This window comes from Myxine glutinosa, chromosome 2 (genome assembly GCF_964187855.1).
Source record: "Myxine glutinosa chromosome 2, kmMyxGlut1.1, whole genome shotgun sequence".
In the NCBI taxonomy this organism is placed as follows: domain Eukaryota; kingdom Metazoa; phylum Chordata; class Myxini; order Myxiniformes; family Myxinidae; genus Myxine; species Myxine glutinosa.
Window position 1 is genome coordinate 165675727 of NC_136262.1, and position 26630 is coordinate 165702356.

General features: G+C 41.1%; 1 protein-coding gene across 3 annotated transcripts in view; it reads right to left on the minus strand.

Annotated features, from left to right (window-relative positions):
- The window catches only part of THSD4 (thrombospondin type 1 domain containing 4), a 274230-nt gene that overhangs the window by 227985 nt on the left and 19615 nt on the right, over positions 1-26630 (minus strand). For all 3 annotated transcript variants that reach the window (XM_068106810.2, XM_068106811.2, XM_068106812.2), the window contains exon 6: positions 23310-23412. In XM_068106810.2, coding sequence (XP_067962911.2) covers positions 23310-23412 — 103 coding nt within the window. The remainder of the gene's footprint in view (positions 1-23309; positions 23413-26630) is intronic.

Consider the following 26630-nt stretch of genomic DNA (forward strand, 5'->3'; position numbering starts at 1 on the left):
ATCGGAAATCGGCCCGTCTTGCTTTTGTGCTTGTGCGTAAATAAATTGTGTTCATGACACCATTTCTGGTGTTGGGCTAGCGGCTAGGGTGCCGGCTTAGGATCCTGGGTTCGAATCTCGGTCGATCGCCGAATTAATGCCAGGGGGGTTGACTCAGCCTGTCATCCTTCCGAGGTCGGCTAATTGAGTACCAGTTCACTGGTAATTCCCTGTTTGTCGTTGAAGGCGGCAAAAAGGGTTGGCGTCAGGAAGGGCATCCGGCCGTAAAACATTGCTTCAAAAAGGGGACAAAAAAACAACAACTACCACGGTCCCCGAAAAGGCCAACCCCCGCTTTGCGGGGAAAAATGGCCTCTAAACGGTGGTTTTTACACCATTTCTGGATCTGATGACTTGCCAGTAACCATTTTGTAAAAATGAATGTGCAGCATCTAACTCAATATGTCGAAATGTCACACACATCCATGCCCGTGGGATTCCCACGGGTGACCCCGCAAGTTTGCATTGACGTTCGTCGATGGACTCGTTCGCCCGTCTCATTCGTTTTCTTGCTGCATCCTGTTCAAGTCTGCGTTCTTCATCGATCGTCTCATTCATTTTGGAAATAGAAGTTTCCACGCAGCGCATGAATTGTCACGATCCTCAAGAGGAATTTGTCTCGTAATCATCAAATGATAAATGGCAAGTAAATTATATTGTGGAAAATTAAAGATTTCAAATAAACCTATTTAAAGTGTATTCGCACATAACTAATTTTAAAAAACGAAGAAATATCTCTCGGTAATTTCCTGAAACATATTTTACTTCCGGCTAATAATGTTGAATTAAATAAAAACGAAGAAATATATGTCGGCATCATTGTTGACGTTTTTGTGACGACTGTCATCAAACGAAAAAGTAATATATCTTAACGGAAAAGCAAAAGCGAATTTTTAATATATATCGACACGTTGCCGTCGGTGTCATGTTGGGCGGTGTATGATACACCATGACGCGATTTTTAAAAAATATATCTCTGCATTTTCCCGCGTGTGTGGAATGTTCTCAATTATTGCTGACACCGAGTCCAAAACCATCGATAAAAATGAAATCATATGGTGAGTTAGATTGGAGATAAAGGCGTGAGAGAGACTCAATGGCCTTGAAGTTGAAGTTACAGGCGTTTGAGAATTCATTTCGTTCTATAAACGGCAACTTTCATTGGATTTCCTTCCCGTTTTTTTTCAACCGAGTCGAAAACTATGTTAGCGACTGTGAAAAATGAAATGATATATCGAATTTTTAATATGTATCGACACGTTGCCGTCGGTGTCATGTTAGGCGGTGTATGATACACCATGACGCGATTTTAAAAAATATATCTGCATTTTCCCGCGTGTGTGGAATGTTCTCAATTATTGCTGACACCGACTCTAAAACCATCGATAAAAATGAAATCATATGGTGAGTTAGATTGGAGATAAAGGCGTGAGAGAGACTCAATGGCCTTGAAGTTACAGGCATTTGAGAATTCATTTCGTTCTATAAACGGCAACTTTCATCGGATTTTCTTCTCGTTTTTTTTCAACCGAGTCTAAAACTATGTTAGCGACTGTGAAAAATGAAATGATATATCGAATTTAAAATAGATATCGACACATTGCCGTCGGTGTCATGTTGGGCGGTGTATGATACACCATGACGCGATTTTAAAAAATATATCTCTGCATTTTCCCGCGTGTGTGGAATGTTTGTGGAAAATTAAAGATTTCAAATAAACCTATTTAAAGTGTATGCGCACATAACTAATAAAAAAAACGAAGAAATATCTCTCGGTAATTTCCTGAAACATATTTTACTTCCGGCTAATATGTTGAATGAAATAAAAACGAAGAAATATATGTCGGCATCATTGTTGACGTTTTTGTGACGACTATCATCAAACGAAATAGTAATATATCATAACGGAAAAGCAAAAGCGAATTTTTAATATATATCGACACATTGCCGGCGGTGTCATGTTGGGCGGTGTATGATACACCATGCCGCGATTTTAAAAAATATATCTCTGCATTTTCCCGCGTGTGTGGATTGTTCTCAATTATTGCTGACACCGAGTCTAAAAGTAAAACCATCGATAAAAATGAAATCATATGGTGAGTTAGATTGGAGATAAAGGCGTGAGAGAGACTCAATGGCCTTGAAGTTACAGGCCTTTGAGAATTCATTTCGTTCTATAAACGGCAACTTTCATCGGATTTTCTTCCCGTTTTTTTTCAACCGAGTCTAAAACTATGTTAGCGACTGTGAAAAATGAAATGATTTATCGAATTTGATTTGAAATAAAACTGGGGGAGAGCAAGACACCACGGGCCTACAAAACAGGACTCAAAGCTATGCGTGTTAATAAAATGGTGGATATTTGTTTATAGCCACTCCCAGAATGGGTGGAGCTATGGGTGGAGCTACTCTGCAAACCGAGTAAGCCACACCCCGGACAGACACCCAACAGATAGACAGACAGACAGACAGAATCATCTACGGCTATTATAATATAGATATATATATACATGTATATTGTTATGAATTAGGGGTAGAGGAATATCTAGATCCAGGTAGATCTGCATAGGTAGGTACTCGACTGTCGTGATAGGGAATCTACCTGTAATAAGTTCTATGTTTAGCCGTATGTCGGAATAAGTTGTATCTGTGTCCCCGCCACGAGGGGGCGGGGCATACTAATTAGTACAGGGATTATGGGTAAAATTCCCTCGTGTGTCGTTCCTGCTGTGAGCAACCCAGTGTCCCTTATGGCAACGCACTCATATACATTACATAGATCCATTAGTGCACACATTAATTAATTCCCCTCCACCACAATAAGACTTACAGGAAGAACAGGCAGGAAGCCAGATCGGGGCACCGCCGATGGGGCCGCAGCCAGCCACATCACCAGCTGGCATAGCAACAAACATCGTGCAAGGCAGGCTGGAGCCACACCCAGGGAACGTGTGATTGGCTGGGGTAAGAGGCTGGCCACTGATTGGTGAAAGGAAGGTATATAATAGTTTGATAGAAAAAAAGCCTTCAATTTCTGATATTTAACCTTTTCATTTGGGCCTCCCAATTGAAGCCCCGCCCACAGGGCAGGTACCGTTGCTAGTCGTCACAATGAGAACAATGAACGTTATGCGAATGTGAATATTATGCGTGAGTCCAAACCTGAGAATGCTGGAGACTAAAGCTGAAATTGGGAAAACTAAATAGCCTATTTTACTCCTGGAGATCCCAGGATTATCCACCCAAAATATCTTTGCGATCGGGTCAGCAGTTTTTACGGTACCTTCGAACAGACAGACAGACGGACGGACATTTGGTGAATTATAGTAAGATAATAAAACCAAAATGCTCCCAGGACCAGACCAGACCTTGGTGACAGACGTTGGAAGACTATCAACAATGACCAGGAGTTGTCTCCAGGCAACTGATCTCACTCATCCTCAACTTACCATTTTAAGTATTCGACAACGCGATACACGTTCAACATCAAGGAATCAAAGTTCATCGCCGAATTGGTGATTCAATGCTTTGAGACACATGCACTACATGGTAACCCTTCTCTGAAGCTGTAGCTATGGTACAGTGCCTTCAGAGAGTATTAACTCACATTCTTTGACCTCTTCTCCTTTTGTTATATTACAGCCTGAATTTAAAATGGATTAAATTGCGATTTTTGTCACTGATCTGCAGATAATACCACATAATGTCAAACTGGAAAAAAAAATTCAAATTTTTGCAAAATAATTAAAAATGAAAATCTGAAATGTCTTGAGTCAATAATTGTTCAACCCCTTTGCTATGACACTCTAAATTGAGCCCAGGTGCTTCCAATTTCATTTGATCATCCTTGAGAGGTCTCTACACTTTGATTGGAGTCCACCTGTGGCCAATTCAATTGATTCGACATGATTTAGAAAGAAACACACCTTTCTATATAAAGTTCTACAGTTGACAGTGAATGTCAGCGCAGAAACTCGACCATGAATTCCAAGGAATTGTACAGTGAGCTCCATCATTAGGAAATGGAAGGAAGAGGGAACTACCCAGACTCTTCCTGGAGCTGGCCGTCGACCAAACTGAGCAACCGCACAAGAAGAACCTTGGTCAGGGTGGTGACCAAGAACCCAATGACCACTCTGACAGAACTACATAGTTCGTTGGCTACGATGGGAGAACTTGCCAGAAGTACAACAGTCTCTGAGAGGATGAGGCAAACGATTCTGTGGTCTCAGACGGAAAATGAACTCTTTGGCCTGAATGCAAAGCGCTAGTCTGGCGGAAACCGAGCACAGCTCATCACCCATCGAACACCAGCCCTACTGTGAAGCATGGTGCTGGCACCATCATACTATGGGGATGCTTTTCAGCAGTTGGGACTAGGAGACTTGTTAGGATTGAGGGAACAATGATTGGAACCAAATACAAATCCTTGAGGAGAACCTGCTTCTCTCAAGCTTCTCTTGCGGAGCTTCAGAGTGCAAAACACCTTAGACTGCGGTGAAGATTTACCTTCCAACAGGACAATGACCCCAAGCATACAGCCAAAGCAACATTGAATGGCTTCAGAACAAGAACATGAAAGTCCTTGAGTGGCTCAGCCGAAGCCCAAATCTGCAAGGAAGAATGGGACAAACTCCCCAAATCCAGATGTTCAAAGTTGATACAGACATACCCATGAAGACTCGAAGCTGTAATCGCTGCCAAAGGCCACTTCTACAAAGTATTGACCCATGGGCTTGAACACTTATGTAAGTTAGATTTTTCTGTATATCATTCTCAATATATTTCTAAAGATTTCTAAAAACACGTTTTCACTTTGTCATTATGGGGTATTATGTGTAGATCAGTGACAAAAAATCTAAATTTAAACCATTTTAAATTCAGGCTGTAACACAACAAGGTGTGAAAAAGTCAAGGGGTGTGAATACTTTCTGAAGGTGCTGTGTATGTGTGTGTATATGTTTATGGCCTCCATGGATGTCATCAAAGGAAGCAGAATTCTTTAAAAAATCGACAATTAAATCAAAAGGTCATTTGGCAACAACGAACATCATAATACTGAAGAAGGATTTGAAATTGAGGTCCCAGCCTCATGATATGTGCCTCAATGGGATTGTCCAGTAGGTCAGCAGGCTATAGTCACTCCATGATATGTGGTATCTGGAGCCATGTGGAATGCACTTACTCTTTGTGCTATTCATTTTTTGCATACAAAAAGCACTGGTGCTGTTAGTATTAGCAGTGCTCCTAAAGTTTTGATTACTAGTGCTTCATGTTAGGATTTCCATGTTAATAGTAACAACACGTGGCTCTGTGTTTGTGTTACCAGTGTTCCGTCCCATCCCACAAGGCACAACATTAACAGGAAAGCTTTTATCACCACCCACAGCTTGGTGTGGACAAGATCTACCACATGCACTGTGACAATGTTTGTTTAATTTGTGTGTGCGGCATAGTGGGTTAGGTGCCTGACTTCAGGTTGCAATGAAATTGTGTGGTCCGGTTATTGATTCTGATGTTTCAGAAAGAGGCACCTTGATTACATTTACCAAATATTTCATCGTAGTAAACACTTCAGGTTTCACCGGGCACATCACAAACGTACTTCAAACAAAGAACACTCCAACATTTGGTTGGAATTGCAGTAGTTTGTTGTTGCGTCTCAATGCTGTTGAAGATGCAGTCACCCCTGAACTCAGTAACCCTCTAGAGTCTAGACGATGCATCCCCTGCTGTGCCAAAGTCTTTCCAGGCCTTTCTGTGGCCTCAATGTGCAAGCAATCTGTTTAAAGTGCACCATCTGTGTGTGCATGTACACACACATACATGCTCTTAAGCTCCAATCAGTGGCACAAAATGCCAATACATTTGATTGTGCCCAAAGGTAAGCTTAACCCGATTTTCAAAAAGCCCTTTATTCTGAAAGCAAACTGAAGCGATACTTCGAAAGTATTACAATGATGGACCATTGTCAAAAGGGGCTGTATGCAATGGTCACGTGCATGTGCAGAAGCTTAAAAAGATACCAGAGACAAGTACAGATACATTCAAAGTACACCGCCCCCATGCCAAATAATTAAATATCCTACAGCGCAGCATTGCCAGGGTGCCTCTGGCACCCGGCAATACCGCAGTGCAGCTCATAGAGGCTGCATTGGGAGGGAGAGGTGTACAATAATTGATTGATTAATTGTATAATTAAAATCAATAAAAGATTATCACAAAATATTTTCTTAATCAATTAGCTAATCGCATAACTAAACCACTAGTGCTTCATCCGAAGATGTATCTTTTAGAAATTTAATTAAATAAGTCATTAATAATAAAAATAATAATTAATTGATTAATCGATAAATAATTAATCGATTAAATGATTAATCAATAAATCAAAAATATCGTTGATAGCCACATCACTTGGTCACTGTCCTGTCCAAATATTAGCTTCCCAGCTCAAAAGGTGCCTGAGATATTGGCCAAATGAGAAAGAAAATAAATAAATGATTAATAATGAAATTAAATAAATAATAATCATGAACAAATTAAATTATTAATCAATTCGGTCACAGAACACGTAAACCACCACCATTTATTTCATCAGAATCTGTAACTTCCAAAAAAAAAAAAAATTTGGTCATTAATCGAATAATTAAATAATTCAGCGATTAATTGATTAATTGATTAATTGATAAATCAAAAATAGCCTTTTAAGCCAAATCACCTGGTCATTGGCATGTCCAAATATCAGCTTCCGAACTCAAAAGGTGCCTGAGTTAATGGTCAGAAGAGAAAGGAAATTTGATTAATTAAATAAGTACTTAATTAATCGCTAATAATTAAATAACTCCTCAATTAATCGATTAATCAAAAAACAAAAAATAAAGTTTTTGACAAAGGACTTGCTCACTATTGTGTCGAAATTTCAGCTTCCTAGCTCAAAGGATGGCTGAGATATCGCCCAGACAAACAAACAAACAAACAAGAAAACAAGAAAGAAAACAAACAAACAACCAGCGTGAAAACTGAGTACTCCCTTTCAGCGTGCGTCACTGCCGAGCCCCCTTCGGTGCCCAGCAATGATGTTAAGCAGTGTCTGGAGATGGCATGGGAAAGGTGCGGTGTACAATAACCTGCATATGCACGTACTGTATATTTTTTGTATATAAAATCTAAGCTTATTTAAGAGCAGGAAGCTAATGTGACAGAAGAAAGAAAGGCAATGTGCAGACAGTGGGACAGCAGGTGGATGCAAAAACAAGAACATGAATGATTGATGAAAGACAGGAGAGAGGAGAGTGGAAAAACCTAGTAACTCACAATTACGAGTACTTGGATGGTAGAAAATATCACAGGTAGAGGTGGAGGATGACATAAAGAAGACCGACCACTCCTTTGACATCTTGAGACGCATCGGGCTGCTGAAGCAGTTTCCTAGGCTATTGGGCACAATCCTGAGCGGGTCACCACTCCGACGCAGGATACTAAAATGGCTCATTCATCCCAGTAAGCTGGTACTCATTTTGCAGACCTCCGAAGGATGGCAGGCTGAGTCAAGCGACCAGGTGTTAATTCAACGGCTGACAGGGCTTGAACTCAGGACCCTGAGGTCTCAAGCCAGCCACCTTAACCGTTTAGTCAACACCTGGTTAGGATGGCATGAGATGGTGTGTAATTGAGAGGGTTAACATAAGATGGTGGTGATCAAAGAAACATTTTGAGCATGTGTTTGGAATTCAAAGGCTCTCCCCTTCCAGGAATTGCTCATTCTATCAAATGAAATTATCATCAGATTGATATCAATTCTCATGGTAAATTAGAAGTTTATTTATTCCTGTAATTTTCATCCAGCATGGTTCTCTATCATCCTGAGTCGCAGCAGATGAGGAATGCACAATGAGTGCCAGAAAGGCTGCATGGATCAGTTATCTAGTTAACTGCCCTTCCCATCAATTCTACCATGACATAAACAAGTCCTCTAAAAAACATCCAATCAATCTTTTGAAGCATTAGAGTTTCCCATAAGCAACAACATCATAAGAAAAACAAGAATCAAAAACAAAGTCATAAACTTTTAATTTAACTGATGCTGTAGTCAAGCGAGTGTGCATTCGGTTCTCAATTTTAAAATTCTAGATTTAATCAAGTTTTTGAATTTCAAACAGTCGTTCTTTAAAATGGTCAATGACATGGCAGGGGTAAATTTTGTTCATTTGGTCGTCATTCTGCACAACACACAATGTGGACTTGTGATGAGAGTGAGTGCAGCTGTTTGAGAGGCCCGACTCACACCTGCGTAAACCCAGGACACTCACTCTACTACTCCACGACGACTTTTCATTCCTTCCATGACAGAATTTATTTACTTGTTTTAATATTTACTTGTTTTTTTAATCATGCTGTTATAATCACATTGAAAGTTAATATATTTACTAGTTCTTTTTTGTTTGTTTTGTTTTGTATACAAGATCGAGGCTCGTGTAAGAGCTAACATCAATCACAAAAAATAACAACGACATACAAAAAAGGGAGCGGGAGACAAATGGGGAGAGACAAGGGAGCGCACAAATACAACAGCAGAGAACAGGGACAATGGAAGATCTGTGGGAGGGAGAGGGCTTGGGGGGAGGAGGCATGGGAAGGCGGGGGGTGGGGGGGAGGGGGGTTGGTATAAAACACATGGACACTGCTGGACCTTCCAGGAAAGAAAGAAGTCGATATTTAAAAAAAAATGTGGATTTGGGGTGAATTAACGGGGGTAGAAGAGATCAAGGTTTTGGATGGGGGAAGATAAGAGATGGTGGTGAACAGCTGTTTTTAAGACCTGGAGGGTGGAGTTGGATTGATTGAGTGGGATAGTTCGGTATGTTTGCACATTCTAAGCAATAACTAACGTGCTTCGTAATAAATAGAAGCTTTATGATTATAGACAAGTACCTCTTGCTAGTAAGTATCACCGACCTCTTGCTAGATATCAATTGAAGATTTTATTTCACGGTTTACAGTTGTAGAAATTACAATTTTCAAATGTGAGATATCAATTGAGGTATTTATTTATTTATTTATTTTTAGACACGTTTATGGGTTTTTGCGTACATTTTCAGACGCTTTCCGACGGTTCTGCGATTTTTTTCCCAGTGTACCGGCTTCGATGTCCGTCGGCACGCCAAATTTCAGCTTTCTACGTCACCCGGAAGGTACCAAACATTCATATCAGTCAGTCAGTGGTTAGAATGAGCATTACGTATGAGAAGATGTGGCATGTCATATTAGGTCGTTACTACCTCTAAGGCAATGGCAAACCACCCAATACATTATTTGCTGGGAGATTGCTTTGGCCGCACTTTATCTCCTGACAACTAGGATAATGTTGCCTCACCGAATTAGAACAACTCCATAAAGTTAGCAATCTAGCCATAAGGTCATGTGATTGGATCTGATTGATTGTGCCTCAATCATATAAACCTGAGAATGATAAAGCATTTCAGCAATATCACAATGACAATATTATGTTTGTTCCCATACTGTCAAGGTTTTGTACACCAGCTGGTTAACAGTGCTGAATCCTAATTTTGATTTTCAAAATCGAATGTTTCAATTACTCCTTCATTGTTCAGTTTATGAGCTCCCAGTGAAACGAGTTGACACAAATACAGTGCCTTTAATACACATAGTAAGGGTGGCTTATCATCATTACCCTGCGCTCGTGAAGCGAAAAGCAGGGTTAGGCGATCGGTTGCGTACGTGTGGCGTACCTGTCTGCATTTTTTAAATCAATTTTCTCGACAACTGTTTGTCTGATTGACACGAAATTTTACCATAGGAGCGCCTCCGCCTGTAGAAATATTTTATTCATAATTATCACTTCATAGGTCACGTGGTACCGACGCCGTCTTGGAAAAAAGTTACACCTAGATATCTCCGAAAAACGCTCAATGAAAAAATTGAAACGTGGCTCATTGTCAAGTACTCCCCATGGGGTATAAGATATGATAATGATGATGTAAACATTACCTTCGTAATGACGTCATAATTCGACAAGTACAACGCTTGATCTGATCAGTATGAAAAAAAATAATTCTGCAACTGTTAGTCACATGGACACGAAATGTTAACCATCGGAGAGGCTTCTCCTGTAGAATACTTTGATGAAAATTATGATGTCATAGGTCATGTGGTACAGGCGCCATCTTGGAAAAATCGAAAAAAGTTACACCTCTATATCTCCGAAACCGCTCCATGGTAAAAATTGAAACGTGGCTCATTGTAAAGAACTCCGCATGGGGAATAAGTGCTGTTAACGATGACGTAAATGGTGCCTTAATTATGACGTCATAATTCTACAGGGACAACGCTTAATCTGATCAGTTTGAAATTTATTGAGCGTGATCTACACAACAATTGTATTAGAGAATATAAATTTATGATGTTATCACTCACGTGGTCTGGCAGCCATATTGGATCAAAAAAAAAAACCTTCAAAAACAGAATAGGTTGACTATTCTTGACACCAAGTTCTATGACTTGACTTGGTTGACACCAAGTTGACTGTGCAGGGTAAGTATTCTATGAATACCATCTAGTTTTTTAAGGGTATCGTTACTTGGCAGATAAAAGCACCAAATTTGGCAGGAAGCTTCCTTACGGTATACAAGTTAATATTAGCCTAGGAGCCCTCTTCAGATTTACCCATAATTCCATAAAAATACCAAAATCCAAGATGGCCACCAAGTTAACTATATTTGACTGGATATTCATAACAAAATAAGTCTTTGCATTTTTTAGGCATATAAAACACCCATATTTGCGAGAAATGGTCATGATTCAAAATCAAAACTGAAAATTCATGTCCGCCATCTTGAATTCAAAATGGCCACCAATATCACCAATTTCAAAACGTTTCTGCTTCCATATGCAAGTTTTCAACCACAGTTTTTCAAGAAATGGGACTTAAACTCATTGCATATTTGAATATTGAAATCTAAGTCAGACATCAACACTGATCCTTTAAAAAATCAGTTCAGAAAACATGGCTGTCTGGTGTCTTTCACAGATGTGTAAATCAACAGATTAACAGATTATCAGTATATCTTTTGCATTACATTTGAGATTTGCCTTTTCACAATTTATTTGAAACAGTCTCCTTTGCAAGAACATTCAACTAATTCTTTGCAAGCTTTAGACAACATAGCAATTGTTAACCAAATGGGTGTCAAGGATCCTGACGTCATGACCCAGGCATATACTTGAGTTTGAACCTGCATCTCAAACGTTTTCTGTGTTGACAGACCCTGTTCATGATGTCTGATGGTGTTGGGTATCTCAGGAACATCTTCAGGAAGATATTCAAGCTCAAACTGTTTGAGAAGTCGGGACAATTCTGGCCGTGAGACCATCTGACGTCTGCAAGCAGTCGGGTTATTTATCTGTCAATCCAATGCAACCACGTGAACCTTTTACGATTTTGTTCTCCTACTCATGAGCTTCGTCGATTGGGATGAACCAACATAACCTCCATCTCCACCAAATGTGGGTACAGACCAAAATCTACATCCATTATAGCCTGCGGCTCTAAGATTATGAAAAAGAAAGAACCACCTTTGGAGGCCATTTTTCTCCGCAGAGCAGGGGTTGGTCCTTTTTCAGGCACCGTGGTCCCCTTTTTGAAGCAATGTTTTATGGCCGGATGCCCTTCCTGCCGCCAACCCTGGTTGTCGCCTTTTGCGACACACAAGGAATTACCAGTGAACTGGTACTCAATTTGCCGACTTTGGAAGGTATGACAGGCTGAGTCAACCCCCCTGGCGTTAATTCAGTGATCGACCGGGATTCGAACCCAGGATCCTAGGATCCCAAGCCGGCACCCTAACCGCTGGCTATAAGATTATGGAGAGGATAGATTCAGAAGTGGTGTCCATGTTGGATTTTCCTGCACCACAGAAATCCTATGAAAAATAGAAGAGGAATCCTGAGCTAAAATTAGTAGGTATAACCCAATAAAACTTCATGCCAAACTTGGTGCTTTTATCTACCAATTAACAATAATTCCGTTTAGCCACCCCACTAGCACCAGTTTCTCGCAGCTATTCCATTCTTCAGGAGGACAATTAAATACTCTCACTACTTTTATTAGTCTCTGCTTAAGCTATCTTTGCCAGTAAAGCAGGTAACACACTCAGGTGATTTGTCTAAGTGATTATAGGGTGATTCGTTCTCAAAGTTGGTGGAGTTTCACCCAACAATCACCTTGGGTTCAACGCACGCCAGAGTGTAGCTAGAGTGTGTCAATTGCTCTCTTAAACTAGATGGTATTCATAGAATACTTACCCGGCTCAGTCAACATGGTGTGAGCCAACTCTTCTGTTTTTGAAGGTTTTTTAAAATTTGATTCAATATGGCTGCCAGACCACGTGAGTGATGACATCACAAATTTACATTGTCTAATATTGTTGCGTAGATCACGCTCAATAAATTTCAAACTGATCAGACTAAGCGTTGTCCCTGTCGAATTATGCTGTCATCATAAAGTCACCAATGACTTCATCGTTAACAACACTTAATCCACATAGTCTCTTTACAATGAGCCACGTTTCAATTTTTTCCATTGTGCGGTTTCAGAGATATCTAGACGTGCCACGTTTTTCATTTTTTTCCCAATATGGCGCCTGTATCACTTGACCAATGACGGCATAATTAGCATTAAAATATTCTACAGGAGGAGGCGCTCCTATGGTGAAAATTACGTTTCCATCAGACCAAGAGTTGCAGAGAAATAAAATTCGTACTGATTGGATGAAGCGTTATACTTGTCGAAGTACGACGTCATAACGAAGGCATGAATGACATCATCATTAACATATCTCATTTCCCATGGGGAGTACTTGACAATGACACATGTTTAAATTTTTTCAATGGAACAGTTTCAGAGATATAGAGGTGCCAAGTTTTTCCAAGATGGCGCCCATACCACGTGACCTATGATTTCATTAATTATCACTAAAATTATACAGGTGGATGTGCTCCTATGGTGAAGATTTCGTGTCAATCAGACCAACGATTGCCGTCCATAACTTTTTGTGATATCATGCTATTAAAAAAAAAAAAAAAAACACCTTAAGAGGCCATTTTTCCCCGCAAGCGGGGGTTGGCCTTTTTCGGGGACCGTGGTTGTTGTTGTTTTTCCGTCCCCTTTTTGAAGCAATGTTTTACGGCCGGATGCCCTTCCTGCCGCCAACCCTTTTTGTCGCCTTTTTACGACAAACAAGGAATTACCAGTGAACTGGTACTCAAATACTATACGATACGTATATCGTTTTTGGCCCTATCTCTCAATGGTGAAGAATCACGATAAAAATTATAGTCTCCATATCCGGATCTTAACCAAAATCAAATCACACTCAACCTTGTTACACACCCAACCTGTCCACCAAATTTCGTCCGAATCTGTCCATAACTTTTTGAGATATCCTGCTCACAGGCAAACAGACAGGTAAACATGCAACGTATTGGGAGTCTCACATACATATCCTCACACAGGTCTCAGGTGGCTGGTTTAAAGATAGTTTTGCGATTTCAGCACCTTCCAAAAATTGCGTCCTCAGGCTTTGAGGGATTCTTTTTTTATGGAAAATATTAACCATTTCTTGGCATGTTGATGAAGACAATGCTATCCACAAACCTAGAAGTCCCTGGCTTTTCAAGCTTGGCAATAACTACGAGGAGAAGACAATGGTGTTCAAACAAAGCTATGAACAGAATGATGTCATTGCCACTATGCCACTTTATGGAGAAATCGTCAGTTCATGTTTTCAAGTGAAGCAGAGCTAGACATTCCTGGATAATATCCAGGATAGTGCAAACATGGCCTATGTCGGCTACAGTAAGACCTCATTACCTACCTTAACAATCAGAAATCAGATCAGATCCAAGATGGCCGACTGGCAGCCATTTTAGTTGTAAAAAGCCCGATGGTGACCACGTCCTCAACCATTTCTCAGACAAGCATTTACCAATCTTGTTAAGATTTGGCACACAGATAAAGAATGATGGGTTACATATGCACATCCTTTTTGTTCGAAATCAGACCCAAGATGGCCGACTGTCAGCCATTTTAGTTGTAAAAAGCCCGATGGTGACCACGTCCTCAACCATTTCTCAGACAAGCATTTACCAATCTTGTTCAAATTTGGCACACAGATAAAGAATGATGGGTTACATATGCACATCTTTTTTGTTCGAGATCAGACCCAAGATGGCCGACTGGCAGCCATTTAGTTGTAAAAAGCCCGATGCTGACCACGTCCTCAACCATTTTTCGGACAAGCATTTACCAATCTTGTTCAAATTTGGCACACAGATAAAGAATGATGGGTTACATATGCACGTTATTTTCTTTTCGAGATCAGATCCAAGATGGCCGACTGGCAGCCATTTTGTTACTTAAACCTGCCCCCACCCATTTCTCGGACTGATGTTCTTTAAACTTGGCACAAAGACATTACATGAGTATATATATATATATATATATATATATATATATGCAGAAGAGTTTGCTTTGTCATCTGACCAAAGAAGATAGCTGACTGACAGCCTTTAACTCAATACAGTAAAATTACTAAAATCATGGCAGGGGCTATGATATTTTATGTCTTTTGCTTCTTGTTTTCTCTGGGTATGGAACGTACATCATCGAAACACATCCATTACTAGGGCTTCCTGTCGTTGATGTTTTGCATTGAGAGCACAGCACGGATGTAATTCACAAGTAGTTACAACATCCCAGCAGTAGGAAATGTGGCACGGAGAAAGCCGATAGCATCCACACATAGCATTTAATATATTTACTTTGAATAGTATTGAAGTTATGGTTTGGCATGCTACCCAGCTGAGTAGTGCACTCCACTACATTGGCAATCACAGTGGGTGTATGAAAACCCTGCCTTCATTGGACGTGTTTATTAATGCGAGCCCCCTCTGCCCCCTTCCCGTACCAAAGCTATACCCTTGGGTGTTCATGGAGAATTCATATGACTTCCAAAATTCATCACATGTGCTTTCAAGTACAGCGTCGATTAATCACAGCCCTCCATACATTTGGACAACAACACAAAGAGGTTTCAGCTGCCATGTGTGCTCGGCCTTTATGCGCTCCACACTACTACTCCTTACAGGGAAGAAAAGGGGGGTTAAATTAATCAACAGACGCCTCAAAACAAACTCTACCAAGAGCAATTCGCATATAGTCTCCAAATTCCTCCTTTTCCTGTGCTGAAGCACATGTCATCACAGGCACCCTGGAATCTACCCACAAGCAGGAGGTTAAAATTACTCCACTGCGTTGAGCAAATGTTCACACTGTCCAGATAAGCTTACCACACACGTGTTACTGCACACGTACAATGAAAAACATATAATTTGACAAAAATTTGAAGAGAATGTGGAATCACCTTCGACATTCTCTTCAATCTCATTCTTTCCCCAGATCTTCAAGATGGCTGTTCACTACCATCTCAAATCATCCCCCATCCAAAACCATGATTTTTTTTCTACTCCTATTAACCACACAGCCAAGCCCACTTCTTTCCAAATTTCCAGTTTTTCCTTCCTGAGAGTTTCCTTATGTATCCATCTTGTCCACCCCTTGGATCTTACCCTACCCCTCGTTCCTCCCCACACACATTGTTTGTCCAAATCTCCCCCTATTTTTAGCTTCAAACCTGCTGTTGGTGTTTCCCACCTTTTTTTTTTTTTACTGTTCCTTCATATATACATATTCATATATATATATATGTATGTATATATATATATATATATATATATATATATATATATATATATATATATATATATACATATGCATATAAACATAAAAAACTGTATATACATATATACACTGCATGGCCAAAAGTATGTGGACGCCCCTTCTAATTAGTGGATTCGGCTGTTTCAGTCACACCTATTGCTGGCAGGTATATACTGTATAATCAAACACAGAGCCACGCAATCTCCATAGACAAACATTGTCAGTAGAATGGGCCGTACTGAAGAGCTCAGTGACTTTCAAGGTGGCACCGTCATAGGATGCCACCTTTCCAACAAGTCAGTTTGTCACATTTCTGCCCTGCTAGAGCCGCCCCAGTCAACTGTAAGTGCTGTTATTGTGAAGTGGAAATGTCTAGGAGCAACAACAGCTCAGCTGTGAAGTGGAAGGCTACACAAGCTTAGAGAACGGGACACTTAAGTACTGAAGCACGTAGCGCGTAAAAATCGTCTGTCCTCATTTGCAACACTCACTACCGAGTTCCAAACTGCCTCTGGAAACAACGTCAGCACAACAACTGTACATCGGGAGCTTCATGAAATGGGTTTCCATGGCTGAGCAGCCGCACACAAGCCAAAGATCACCATGCGCAATGCCAAGCGTCGGCTGGAGTGGTGTAAAATTCGCCACCATTGGACTCTGGAGCAGTGGAAACACGTTCTCTGGAGTGATGAATCACGTTTCATGATCTGGCAGTCCGACGGACGAATCTGGGTTTGGTGGATGCCAGGAGAACGCTACCTGCCTGAATGCATAGTGCCAACTGTAAAGTTTGGTGGAGGAGGAATAATGATCTGGGGCTGTTTTTCATGGTTCGGGCTAAGCCCCAAAGTTCCAGTGAAGGGAAATCTTAACGCTAGAGCATACAATGACATTCTAGACGATTGTGTGCTTCCAAGTTTGGGGAATGCCCTTTCCTGTTTCAGCATGACAGTGCCCCCATGCACAAAGTGAGGTCCATACAGAAATGGTTTGTCGAGATCGGTGTGGAAGAACTTGACTGGTCTGCGCAGAGCCCTGACCTCAACCCCATCAAACACCTTTGGGATGAATTGGAACGCCGGCAGCGAGCCTGGCATAATCGCCCAACATCCGTGCCCGATCTCACGAATGCTCTTGTCACTGAATGTAAGCAAATCCCCGCAGCAATGTTCCAACATCTAGTGGAAAGCCTTCCGAGAAGAGTGGAGGCTGTTATAGCAGCAAAGGGGTGGGGGACCAACTCCATGTTAATGCCCATGAATTTGGAATGAGATGTGTGATATTCGGGTGTCCACATACTTTTTGTCATGTAGTGTATATATATATACACAACCCTCCCACGCCCAAAGTGGATAACAATAAGATGGATTTGGACAAAATCAAATTTGAGGTCATTGTGAATTTGGGGGATGTGAAGAAGGAATATCAATTTAAACTATCTTTGAATGGAAAATTGTTCAATCTTTCATTCTTATTGCCTTGACAATTATGTAACTTTAAGCATCAGCACTACTTCAAGGGTCACAATTATCTCTACTTTATGGTAGGGTCAGCCAGAGAAAGTTTTGGGCACAAGTCTTTCACGAACCAGTTGGAAAAACTTGCCAATTGAGTGAAGGTGGCATGAATATGCAATTTGTTCAGGAGGCCGATGATAACTCACTTAATCTGCGCAAAAGACAACGTGGGATATTTTAAGATCTCCCAACTAACATCAGCAGACAGGATAACTTAACATTCACCTGATGTATAGAAATTCCATTCCAACCATTTATAGTTTAGTTGGGAATTGAACTCAGACCAGACATCTCAAATGTGAGTGCGCTACCAATGCACATCCTGTCATACAGCATTAAACATTATATAAACAGCAAATTCATAGTAAAAATGACAGATAATGATCAACAAATAAAAATGAAGTGCAGTACATTTTACATTTTGATGCAAAATTATTTCATGTTATTCCATCTTTTACTAATGGATGGCAATATTGATCATTTTACATCAATATAACAGATGCTTTCAATGTAATATTACAAGTTTCAAAGTGACAATAAAGAGTGTTTCAGAAAAAAACTGAGATCCAATGAGATCCAATAAAATCCACAATCGAACCACAGTGTTACCATATTATAAAATGTGCAGATAATATTATATACTTTCCCATTAATGATATTTAATGAAAACAGGTTTGAAAATCGAATTCAAAGCCAAGAAAACTTGAATTTGGAAATACTCCACGTGTGAGTAATTGCAATCATTCAATCGCTCAATTGTTGAAATCTCTTTCCGCTTGTCTGCAGAACATGTCAATTTTAATTTTTGGGATTATTCAGGTGTGCACTCAACAGTCCGTTCATGGTTACATGATAAATTAGCAGTTTGTCGTTTGAGATTTCATATTTGGTGTCTTAGGGTTATGGAAAAGCCTGTATATCAATCACATGTGAGTAAAGCAAATTTAAACACAAACGGCTTTATCAAGCAATAGTTGATTGGAACTCATTATATACGTCCATCTCCATTGACGATTGCCTGATTGGAATGTTGAAGTTTGACAAACACATTTTGTACAAGATAATCGTGTTCAATAAACAGATGCAAGTCCTCAACGAGGACATAGTCTCAAATCACACCTTAAAGATTGGAGGTGGTATGCCCGTTTGGTGACTCTCGGTATTTTGAGTCAAAGCACTTGAGAGGCTTTACCAATAATTACCAGTTTCTGAGACCAAATACCCAGAAATCAACAAAAAAGAAAGTTTTCTGGACCAAAAAACAGTTTAAACCACTTTTTAAGACTTCTTTGTCATTTCTACAGTTTCCAAACGGTGAATTAAAACGTATCGCGCCGTATCGCAATTCTCTCCTTTGTGGCACATTGTCCATTTTAACAATTGATTTATTATCCCCAATAATTGTAATAATTTCCAAAGTAAATTGCTCTCTCTCAAGCACAGATTTATCCCATCTCGTCTTCAGTTGTCATACCCTTCCTCCCATCCATGGTACACGGAATCTTGTGGTGAGGCTGTTGCCCAGAAACAACTTGCCTTCGTCTCCTGGAAAGCAAATCCAACGGAAGGAAATCTCATTTCCTTTCACAAAGCCCGAATCAAGTGTGTGTCCACCCTCAGGAGAGCCAGGAAACAATATCTCTCCATTTTCAAGACCGAACTCTCTTTTCTGTCTCCCTCTTCCAAATCCTGGTGGCATCTGGTCAAATCTGTTTCTGGTGTTTGTTCCCCCTGCATCCCCTCCCTTACCTCAAACGGCTACACAGCTGACTCCGCACATGAAAAAGCTGAATGCCTCAACTCTGTGTTTGCCTCTAAATCTTGTGTCCCAAACCCATCCCTCTCTGTACCCACCGTACCCAGTCATACCCAGCTGCTCCTGGACTCCATGTCCTTTCCTCCTGACAAGGTGGAAAAGTTTCTGTCATCCCTCAACTCTGATTCTGCAACTGGACCTGACGGGGACGGCATCAGCCCACGGGTCCTAAAATCCTGTTCTTCCACACTTTCACTCCCTCTCTCTGTTCTCTTCACCCTCTCTTTTGCTCAAGGTCAACTGCCATCTGCTTGGAAATCAGCCAACATCACCGCTTTGCACAAAAAAGGTGCAAAAACAGATCCTAGCAACTACAGACCAATCAGCCTTCTCCCAATTATCAGCAAAGTCATGGAATCCATCATTGCTTAGGATATGAAATCTTTCCTCTTTTCCAATGGCTTGATCTCTGATCATCAATTTGGTTTCAGACCAGGTCACTCTACTCTGGACATGCTGCTTCTGCTGTCTCAACAATGGATGGAGGTCCTCAATGCCAAACAGGAAATTAGAGCTGTCTCCCTCGACATATCACGTGCCTTCGATATGGTCTGACACCCCGCTCTGCTCACCAAACTCTCCTCCTTTGGTATCCATGGAAATCTCCACGCATGGCTGGCGGACTTCCTCTCTCGTCGTAGTCAACGTGTGGCCCTGAATGGGTTTCTCTCATCTCCTCTTCCTGTTCAGGCTGGAGTTCCCCAAGGCAGTGTTCTGGGCCCTGTGCTTTTTCTGGTCTTCATCAATGATCTCTCTGACTCTCTTGAAAATCCTCTCCATCTCTTTGCTGATGACTCCACTCTCTGCCGCTCCATTCCTCATCCCTCAGATCGGCAGTCTGCAGCCTGCTCACTCTCTGCAGACCTGGACAAAATCACAGACTGGGCAAACAAGTGGAACATGTCTTTCAATCCTGACAAATCTCACACTCTTACGATGTCTCTCCGAAAAGACCAACTGGACAACCCTCCCATCTACTTTCTGAATAATCCTCTCCAAGAAGTTCTGTCACTCAATCTTTTGGGTATCACTATCTGCCATGATCTTTCCTGGGAAAACCACATTTCCAAGCAGGCCTCCAAAGCCAGTCGCCGACTGGGCATCCTCCGTCGTGCGAAGTCCTTCCTTGGCACACCTGAGCTCTTCACCACGTACAAGGCTTTCATCTGCAGCTCAATGGAATACTGCTCTCCCCTCTGGGCTGGTGCTTCTGCCTCACACCTAGCTCGTCTTCACGCTGTTGAAACCAAAGCGTTCAGAATCATTGGAATCTCCCGCGATGACGCTATCTCCGAGGGCCTTTCACTTACTCACCGCAGGCAGGTTGGTGGTCTTTCCGTCTTCTACCGACTCCTCTCCGGCCTTGCTCCCCCAGCTCTCTCTGGGCTCTGTCCCCCAAATATTCCTGCAGGTCGCACAAGATCTGCCTGCAACCCTCTTATGGTTAAACTGCCAAAATCAAGACTCTCTGCTCACCTTCACTCCTTCATTCCTCTTTTCTCCCGCCTCTGGAACAAATTCCCTCACTCTCTGCAATCCCACTCCTCCCTCCAGGTCTTTAAAACGGCTGTTCACCACCATCTCTTATCTTCCCCAATCCAAAACCTTGATCTTTTCTACCCCCGCTAATTTCACCCCAAATCCACTTTTTTGAGGTGACTTTTGTCTTCTTTCCTGGAAGTCCTTGGTGTCCTTACGTTTTATACCTATCCTGCCTCCCCCCAGGCCCTCTCCCTCCCACACATCTCCCGATGTCCCTGCTCTCAAATGTTGTTTGTGTGCTTCCCTCCCCTTCTCTCCCTATCTTGTCGACCGCTCCCCTTTTTATATACTTTGTTTGCTTGTTTGTTTGATTTGTTTGTTTGATAAATGTTAGCTCTTTCACGAGCCTCGACTCTGTATACAAAAAAATATAATAAAAAAATGAAAAAAAAATACCACGATCACAATATATAATTAACAATTGCCCTTCAAGGTAAAAATGGTCAGGAAATCACTCTCGATCATTTTCACTTGTAAAAAAATAATAATATCACTTCCTCTTTTTGATTGTAGATGCCTGGTGTTGACTTAGCAGTTAGGGTGTCGGCTTGGGATCCAAGGATCCTAGGTTCGAATCCCGGTCGAACTCTGAATTAACGCCAGGGGGGTTGACTCAGCCTGTCAACCGTCTGAGGTCGGCAAATTGAGCACCAGTTCACTGGTAAGTCCCTGTGTGTTGCAAGAGGCGACTAACAGGGTTGGTAATTCCCTGTGTGTTGCAAGAGGCGACTAACAGGGTTGGTGGCAGGAAGGGCATCCGGCCATAAAACATTGCCTCAAAAAAGGGGACCCATGGTGCCCGAAAAAGGCCAACCCCTGCTCAGCGGCGAAAAATGGCCTCTAAAGGTGTTTATTTTCGATTGTGTTGGCTGGTTTCCCAGAATCTTGTGGTTTTCAGCATTGGCTCAGCCAGAAATACTCGTATAACAGTTGGGAAATCTAGATGACAGCTGGGGAATCCAGGTGACAATTGGGGAATCCGGATGACAGTTGGGAAATCCAGATGACAATTGGGGAATCCGGATGACAGTTGGGAAATCCAGATGACAGTTGGGAAATCCAGATGACAGTAGTTATATATATATATATATATATATATATATATATATATATATATATATATATACACACATATCTTCTATCTATTATATATATAAAAGAAAGTTTTTGTTTGTCTGCACACACTAATCTCCTGAACGGTGAAAGATAGGAGGAAACCTCGAAAGCAAAAAATGTCAGGACTGGCCCCGGGAAGGTTATAGGCGAGGTGGCGAGACCGGTCGATGCAGCCTCGGCCGGGCTGGGCCCACTTCGCAATTAAAAGCTGAGCTGAATTATAGTAGTCAATCTTCTACGGCCACGAGTAAAAGCTGAATTATAGTAGTAAATTCATTCAAAAAGAACCAAAAATGTCGGGACGGGCCCCGGGAAGGTTATAGGCTAGGTGGCGAGGCCGGTCGAGGCCACCTCGGCTGGGCTGGGCCCATTTCGCAATTAAAAGCTGAGCTGAATTATAGTAGTCAATCTTCTACGGCCACGAGTAAAAGCTGAATTATAGTAGTAAATTCATTCAAAAAGAACTAAAAATGTCGGGACGGGCCCCGGGAAGGTTATAAGCAAGGTGGCGAGGCCGGTCAAGGCCGCCTCGGCCGGGCTGGGCCCATTTCGCAATTAAAAGCTGAGCTGAATTATAGTAGTCAATCTTCTACAGCCACGAGTAAAAGCTGAATTATACTAGTAAATTCATTCAAAAAGAACCCGGGCAACGCCGGGTGCTTTCGGCTAGTATATATTTATATATATATATATATAAAAATAAAAAAATAAAAAATATATATATATATATATATATATACATATATATATATATATATATATATACATATATATATATATATATATGTATATATATATATATATGTGTGTGTGTGTGTGTGTTTGTGTGAAAAAATCAGACATACAATAATATATATATATATATATATGTATGTACATACACACATATACTGTACGTTTTCACCTGTATGATATCATGTACATATTGGAGAAGTTTGGGGCAGCTGTGATTATCCATGAATTTTTCGAAAATATGTTCTTACAACCAAAGTTTTTACTCGTTTCTTCTCCAATTTTGAAACATACAGGAAGGATACAATTTAGTTTGAGGCCTTAAAAACATGCCCTCATGGTGTTCGATGCCCTTGTGCTTATGGTATTCATTTTTCTTGGTAAAGGGCCAGAGACAAAGTCTGATTTTTCATGTTTGATACAAACTCATTGGAGTAGTCCAAAACACGAGCTTCTTGGTTGGATGTGCTTTTCCTCTTTGAATAATGGATGATTCAAACATTTTCAATGTACATACACATCCACAAGCAGTAAAACCCCAGGGTCTGCATGTCGCTGCGGGCTGTGAGCTACCCTAGCAATAACTGAGCCACTCCATCATCTAAAATCCCTTAATAAAATGAGTGAGTTTGGACAAGGCAACATCCGACAAAAGATGCTACGAAGGAAGTACAACAGTTGTAGCTCAAGGAGGGGACAATAAGTATTGAACTTGTTTATCGTTTGTCACTAAATTGTTGGCATGACCTACCCTCCAGGAAGGGCACCCACTCGTAATGCTTCCCCATGAAGGGCCGACCGTTGTACGAAGCGCACTGAAATTCCCGAACGTCCACACTCCCTGGAGGACAAACCTGAAAAGAGAAATAAAGACATGAGACTCGGTTCATTGTCGGGAACAGGAAGAGTTAAAACAGTTTTTCTCTCAAATAATTTTCTGTTGACATGAAGCAAAACCCTGCGCAGATGTTACTCCCTTTCTCCCTAGTTTCCGTCCAGTGTCACACATTCTTCGCAGTGGTGGGTAAGTTTCCTGATGCCAATTGAGTAAAAGTTGTTATATTTTCTTGGAAACTTTTTTCATTTCCCTTTGTATGCACAAGAATCGTCTATCAATTTGATTTGCCATAATCAATGCAAAATCCTTGTTCCTTGGGTCGAGCCAGTATTGACCTCAGGGGCAGCAACACCCTCTCACAATTAGTTATACGGCCGAAGCTATGAATCAATCAGTTAGTGACAAATGAGGCTCTTCGGTGGTAGATTTGAAAACAAAGTATTTGTGGGACTGATATTACCATCTAACGGTTGTCATGTATCGCTATAACTGGTCCTTTTATTGATGTTTATGATGCTATGAAAAACTAATACAGCAGAGCTCAATACTGTTCAACAAAGCTCAATAAACCCCAGGTCATACATCTCAAGCTTTCCAAGACCACGACCCTCATCACATTAGGTCAACGACCTGCCTGACAGCATCGCACAGGTGCAACACCATTCAGGCACTGTCACTACCTTGACAGGGCGGATCTTACGACTTCCTTGCACTCGGTTTAGTGTCTGGTGTCACAAGATGTCGAAGTCAGTAGGAACAGCTGGGTCGGTTGTTTCAACAAATTGCTTAGCCATATGACATGATGGCAGGAAAATATGTCTGATTGGCCGGTGTCTTACCTGAAGCAGAATACTTCAGTAATGTGAAAGCAGGTTTAAACATGATGTGAAGTGTAAACATGATTAGAAACATCAGAAAATTGCACATTAGAGAGGTCCTCTTTCAAACAATAGGCAAATATTAAGCAGGCCATCTATTTATCATGTAACCATAAAGAAATTGGGGAAGGTGGGGGAAAGAGATTGAAGAAAAACAGCAAGTATGTGATGCATAGAGTAGAGGGAATGGGGCGAGGGAGGGGGAGATGATGGGGCTTCAGCAATCCGCTTCATTGCATACATGATGTTTACATGGCAACTCAACAAACAGCTAAGTGAAAAATAGTGCACAAACATTTTCTACCACTAGTAATACTTAGGTACCACTAAACGGTGACAATACACTCGTTTTTGGGGGATAAAATTTGATGATGGAAATGGAAAACTATGTTTTAATTATTAATTTATGTGTTAAACTAATTGAAAACAAAACGAGAAAGGTATCATACATAGCACACACAAAAAGACACATGAAAGCCCACTTGGAGTTTGCAAAAAAGAACTAAAGGACTCTCAGACTGTGAGAAACACGATTTTGTGGGCTTTCATGTGTTTTTCACTCAGGAGAGGCTTCCGTCTGGTCACTCTACCATAAAGCAGATCGGTGGAGTGTTGCAGTGATGGTTGTCCTTCTGGAAGTTTCTCCCATCTCCACACAGGATCTCTGGAGCTCAGCCAGAGTGACCATCGGGTTCTTGGTCACCTCTCTTACCAAGGCCCTTCTCCCCCGATTGTTCAGTTTGGCCGGGCGGCCCCAGCTCTAGGAAGAGTCCTGGTTGTTCCAAACTTCTTCCATTTAAGAATTATGGAGGCCACTGTGCTCTTGGGAACCTTGAATGCAGCAGAGATATTTTTTGGAGGCTTCCCCAGATCTGTGCCTCGACACAATGCTGTCTCTGAGCTCTGCAGGCAGTTCCTTCGACCTCATGGCTTGGTTTTTGCTCTGATATGCATTGTCAGCTGTGAGACCTTAAATAGACAGGTGTGTGCCTTTCCAAATCATGTCCAATCAATTGAATTTACCACAGGTGGACTCCAATCAAGGTGTAGAAACATCTCAAAGATGATCAAGAGCAATGGGAGGCATCTGAGCTAAATTTCAAGTGTCATAGCAAAGGGTCTGAATACTTATGTCAATGTGATATTTCAGTTTTTTCTTTTTAATAAATTTGCAAAACTTTCTAAAATCCTGTTTTCTCTTTGTCATTATGGGATATTGAGTGTGGATTGATGAGGGAAAAAATGCATTTAAACGATTTCAGCATAAGGCTGCAACATAACAAAATGTGCAAAAAGTGAAGGGGTCTGAATACTTTCTGAATGCACTATAGGGTGTGAGTATAAGAGGTTATGACTGATCATGAGGCCGAGAAGTTCAAGGGACTGGTCTGTCATTGTGGTGGTTCACCTTATGTTGTTATGTCGAATGGTCGACCAAGTGGAAAAGAGGATTTTTCCATTGCATTAAAGAGGTCTGTATGGTATGGTATATGAGGGAAAGACTGAACCCAACTTTCTACCTTGGGTAACTCAGGGCACCACTGGCAGGGGAGGTGAAAAGGTACAATTGAGAGCTCTGCACTGATTGCATGTGTGAGCAAGTCACCATACCAGGAATAAAGAATACTTTGGTTGGTACAGGAAGAAAGCTTGACAAGCAGAGCAAGGTGCCAGATAGTGCTTCAAGCCTGTGATATGCTCAGTGACACAGTCATGACTTTTTCTTTAAGGTTCAGGGCTTCCTTGTGTTGTTGAGAGCAAAGCAGCAATCCCAAATTTGAGTGAGTGGGATAGAATACAAACTGATGATCAGAGATCAGGCCTTTCGAGAAGAGTACAGATTCCACGACTGGGAAATGTTGGGGGTGATGGATTCCACGACTTTGCTGGCATTCAACTGGAAATTAATACGGTTATTTACCTGTAATTGAGGAATACGAGGTTTTGCAATCACTTCTGTGTGTCTGTCTGTCTGTCCGTGCCGTAACTTTTTTGATCATTTGAGCTATTGCCATCATATTTTCACCAAAGTTCTATCATGAGAATATGGAGAAGGAAAATTAATAATTTGGTGAAAAGGTCAAGGTTGCATAAAATCGTCAGTTTTCATCTGATTGACCTGAAAATTTAAGAATACGCATTTTAGGTCACTGAATTGGTTCACCTATAAAACGCTAGAAGCAGATTGTTTTTGTTTTATCAAAAGGTAAAAGGTCAAGGTTGCATAAAATCATAAATTTTCAGCCAAATCTTGACCTTGACCTTGACCTCTTCTACCCCCGTTAATTCACCCCAGATCCACTTTTTTTTTTTTGAAATACCGACTTCTTTCTTGCCTGGAAGTTCCAGCTAAGTC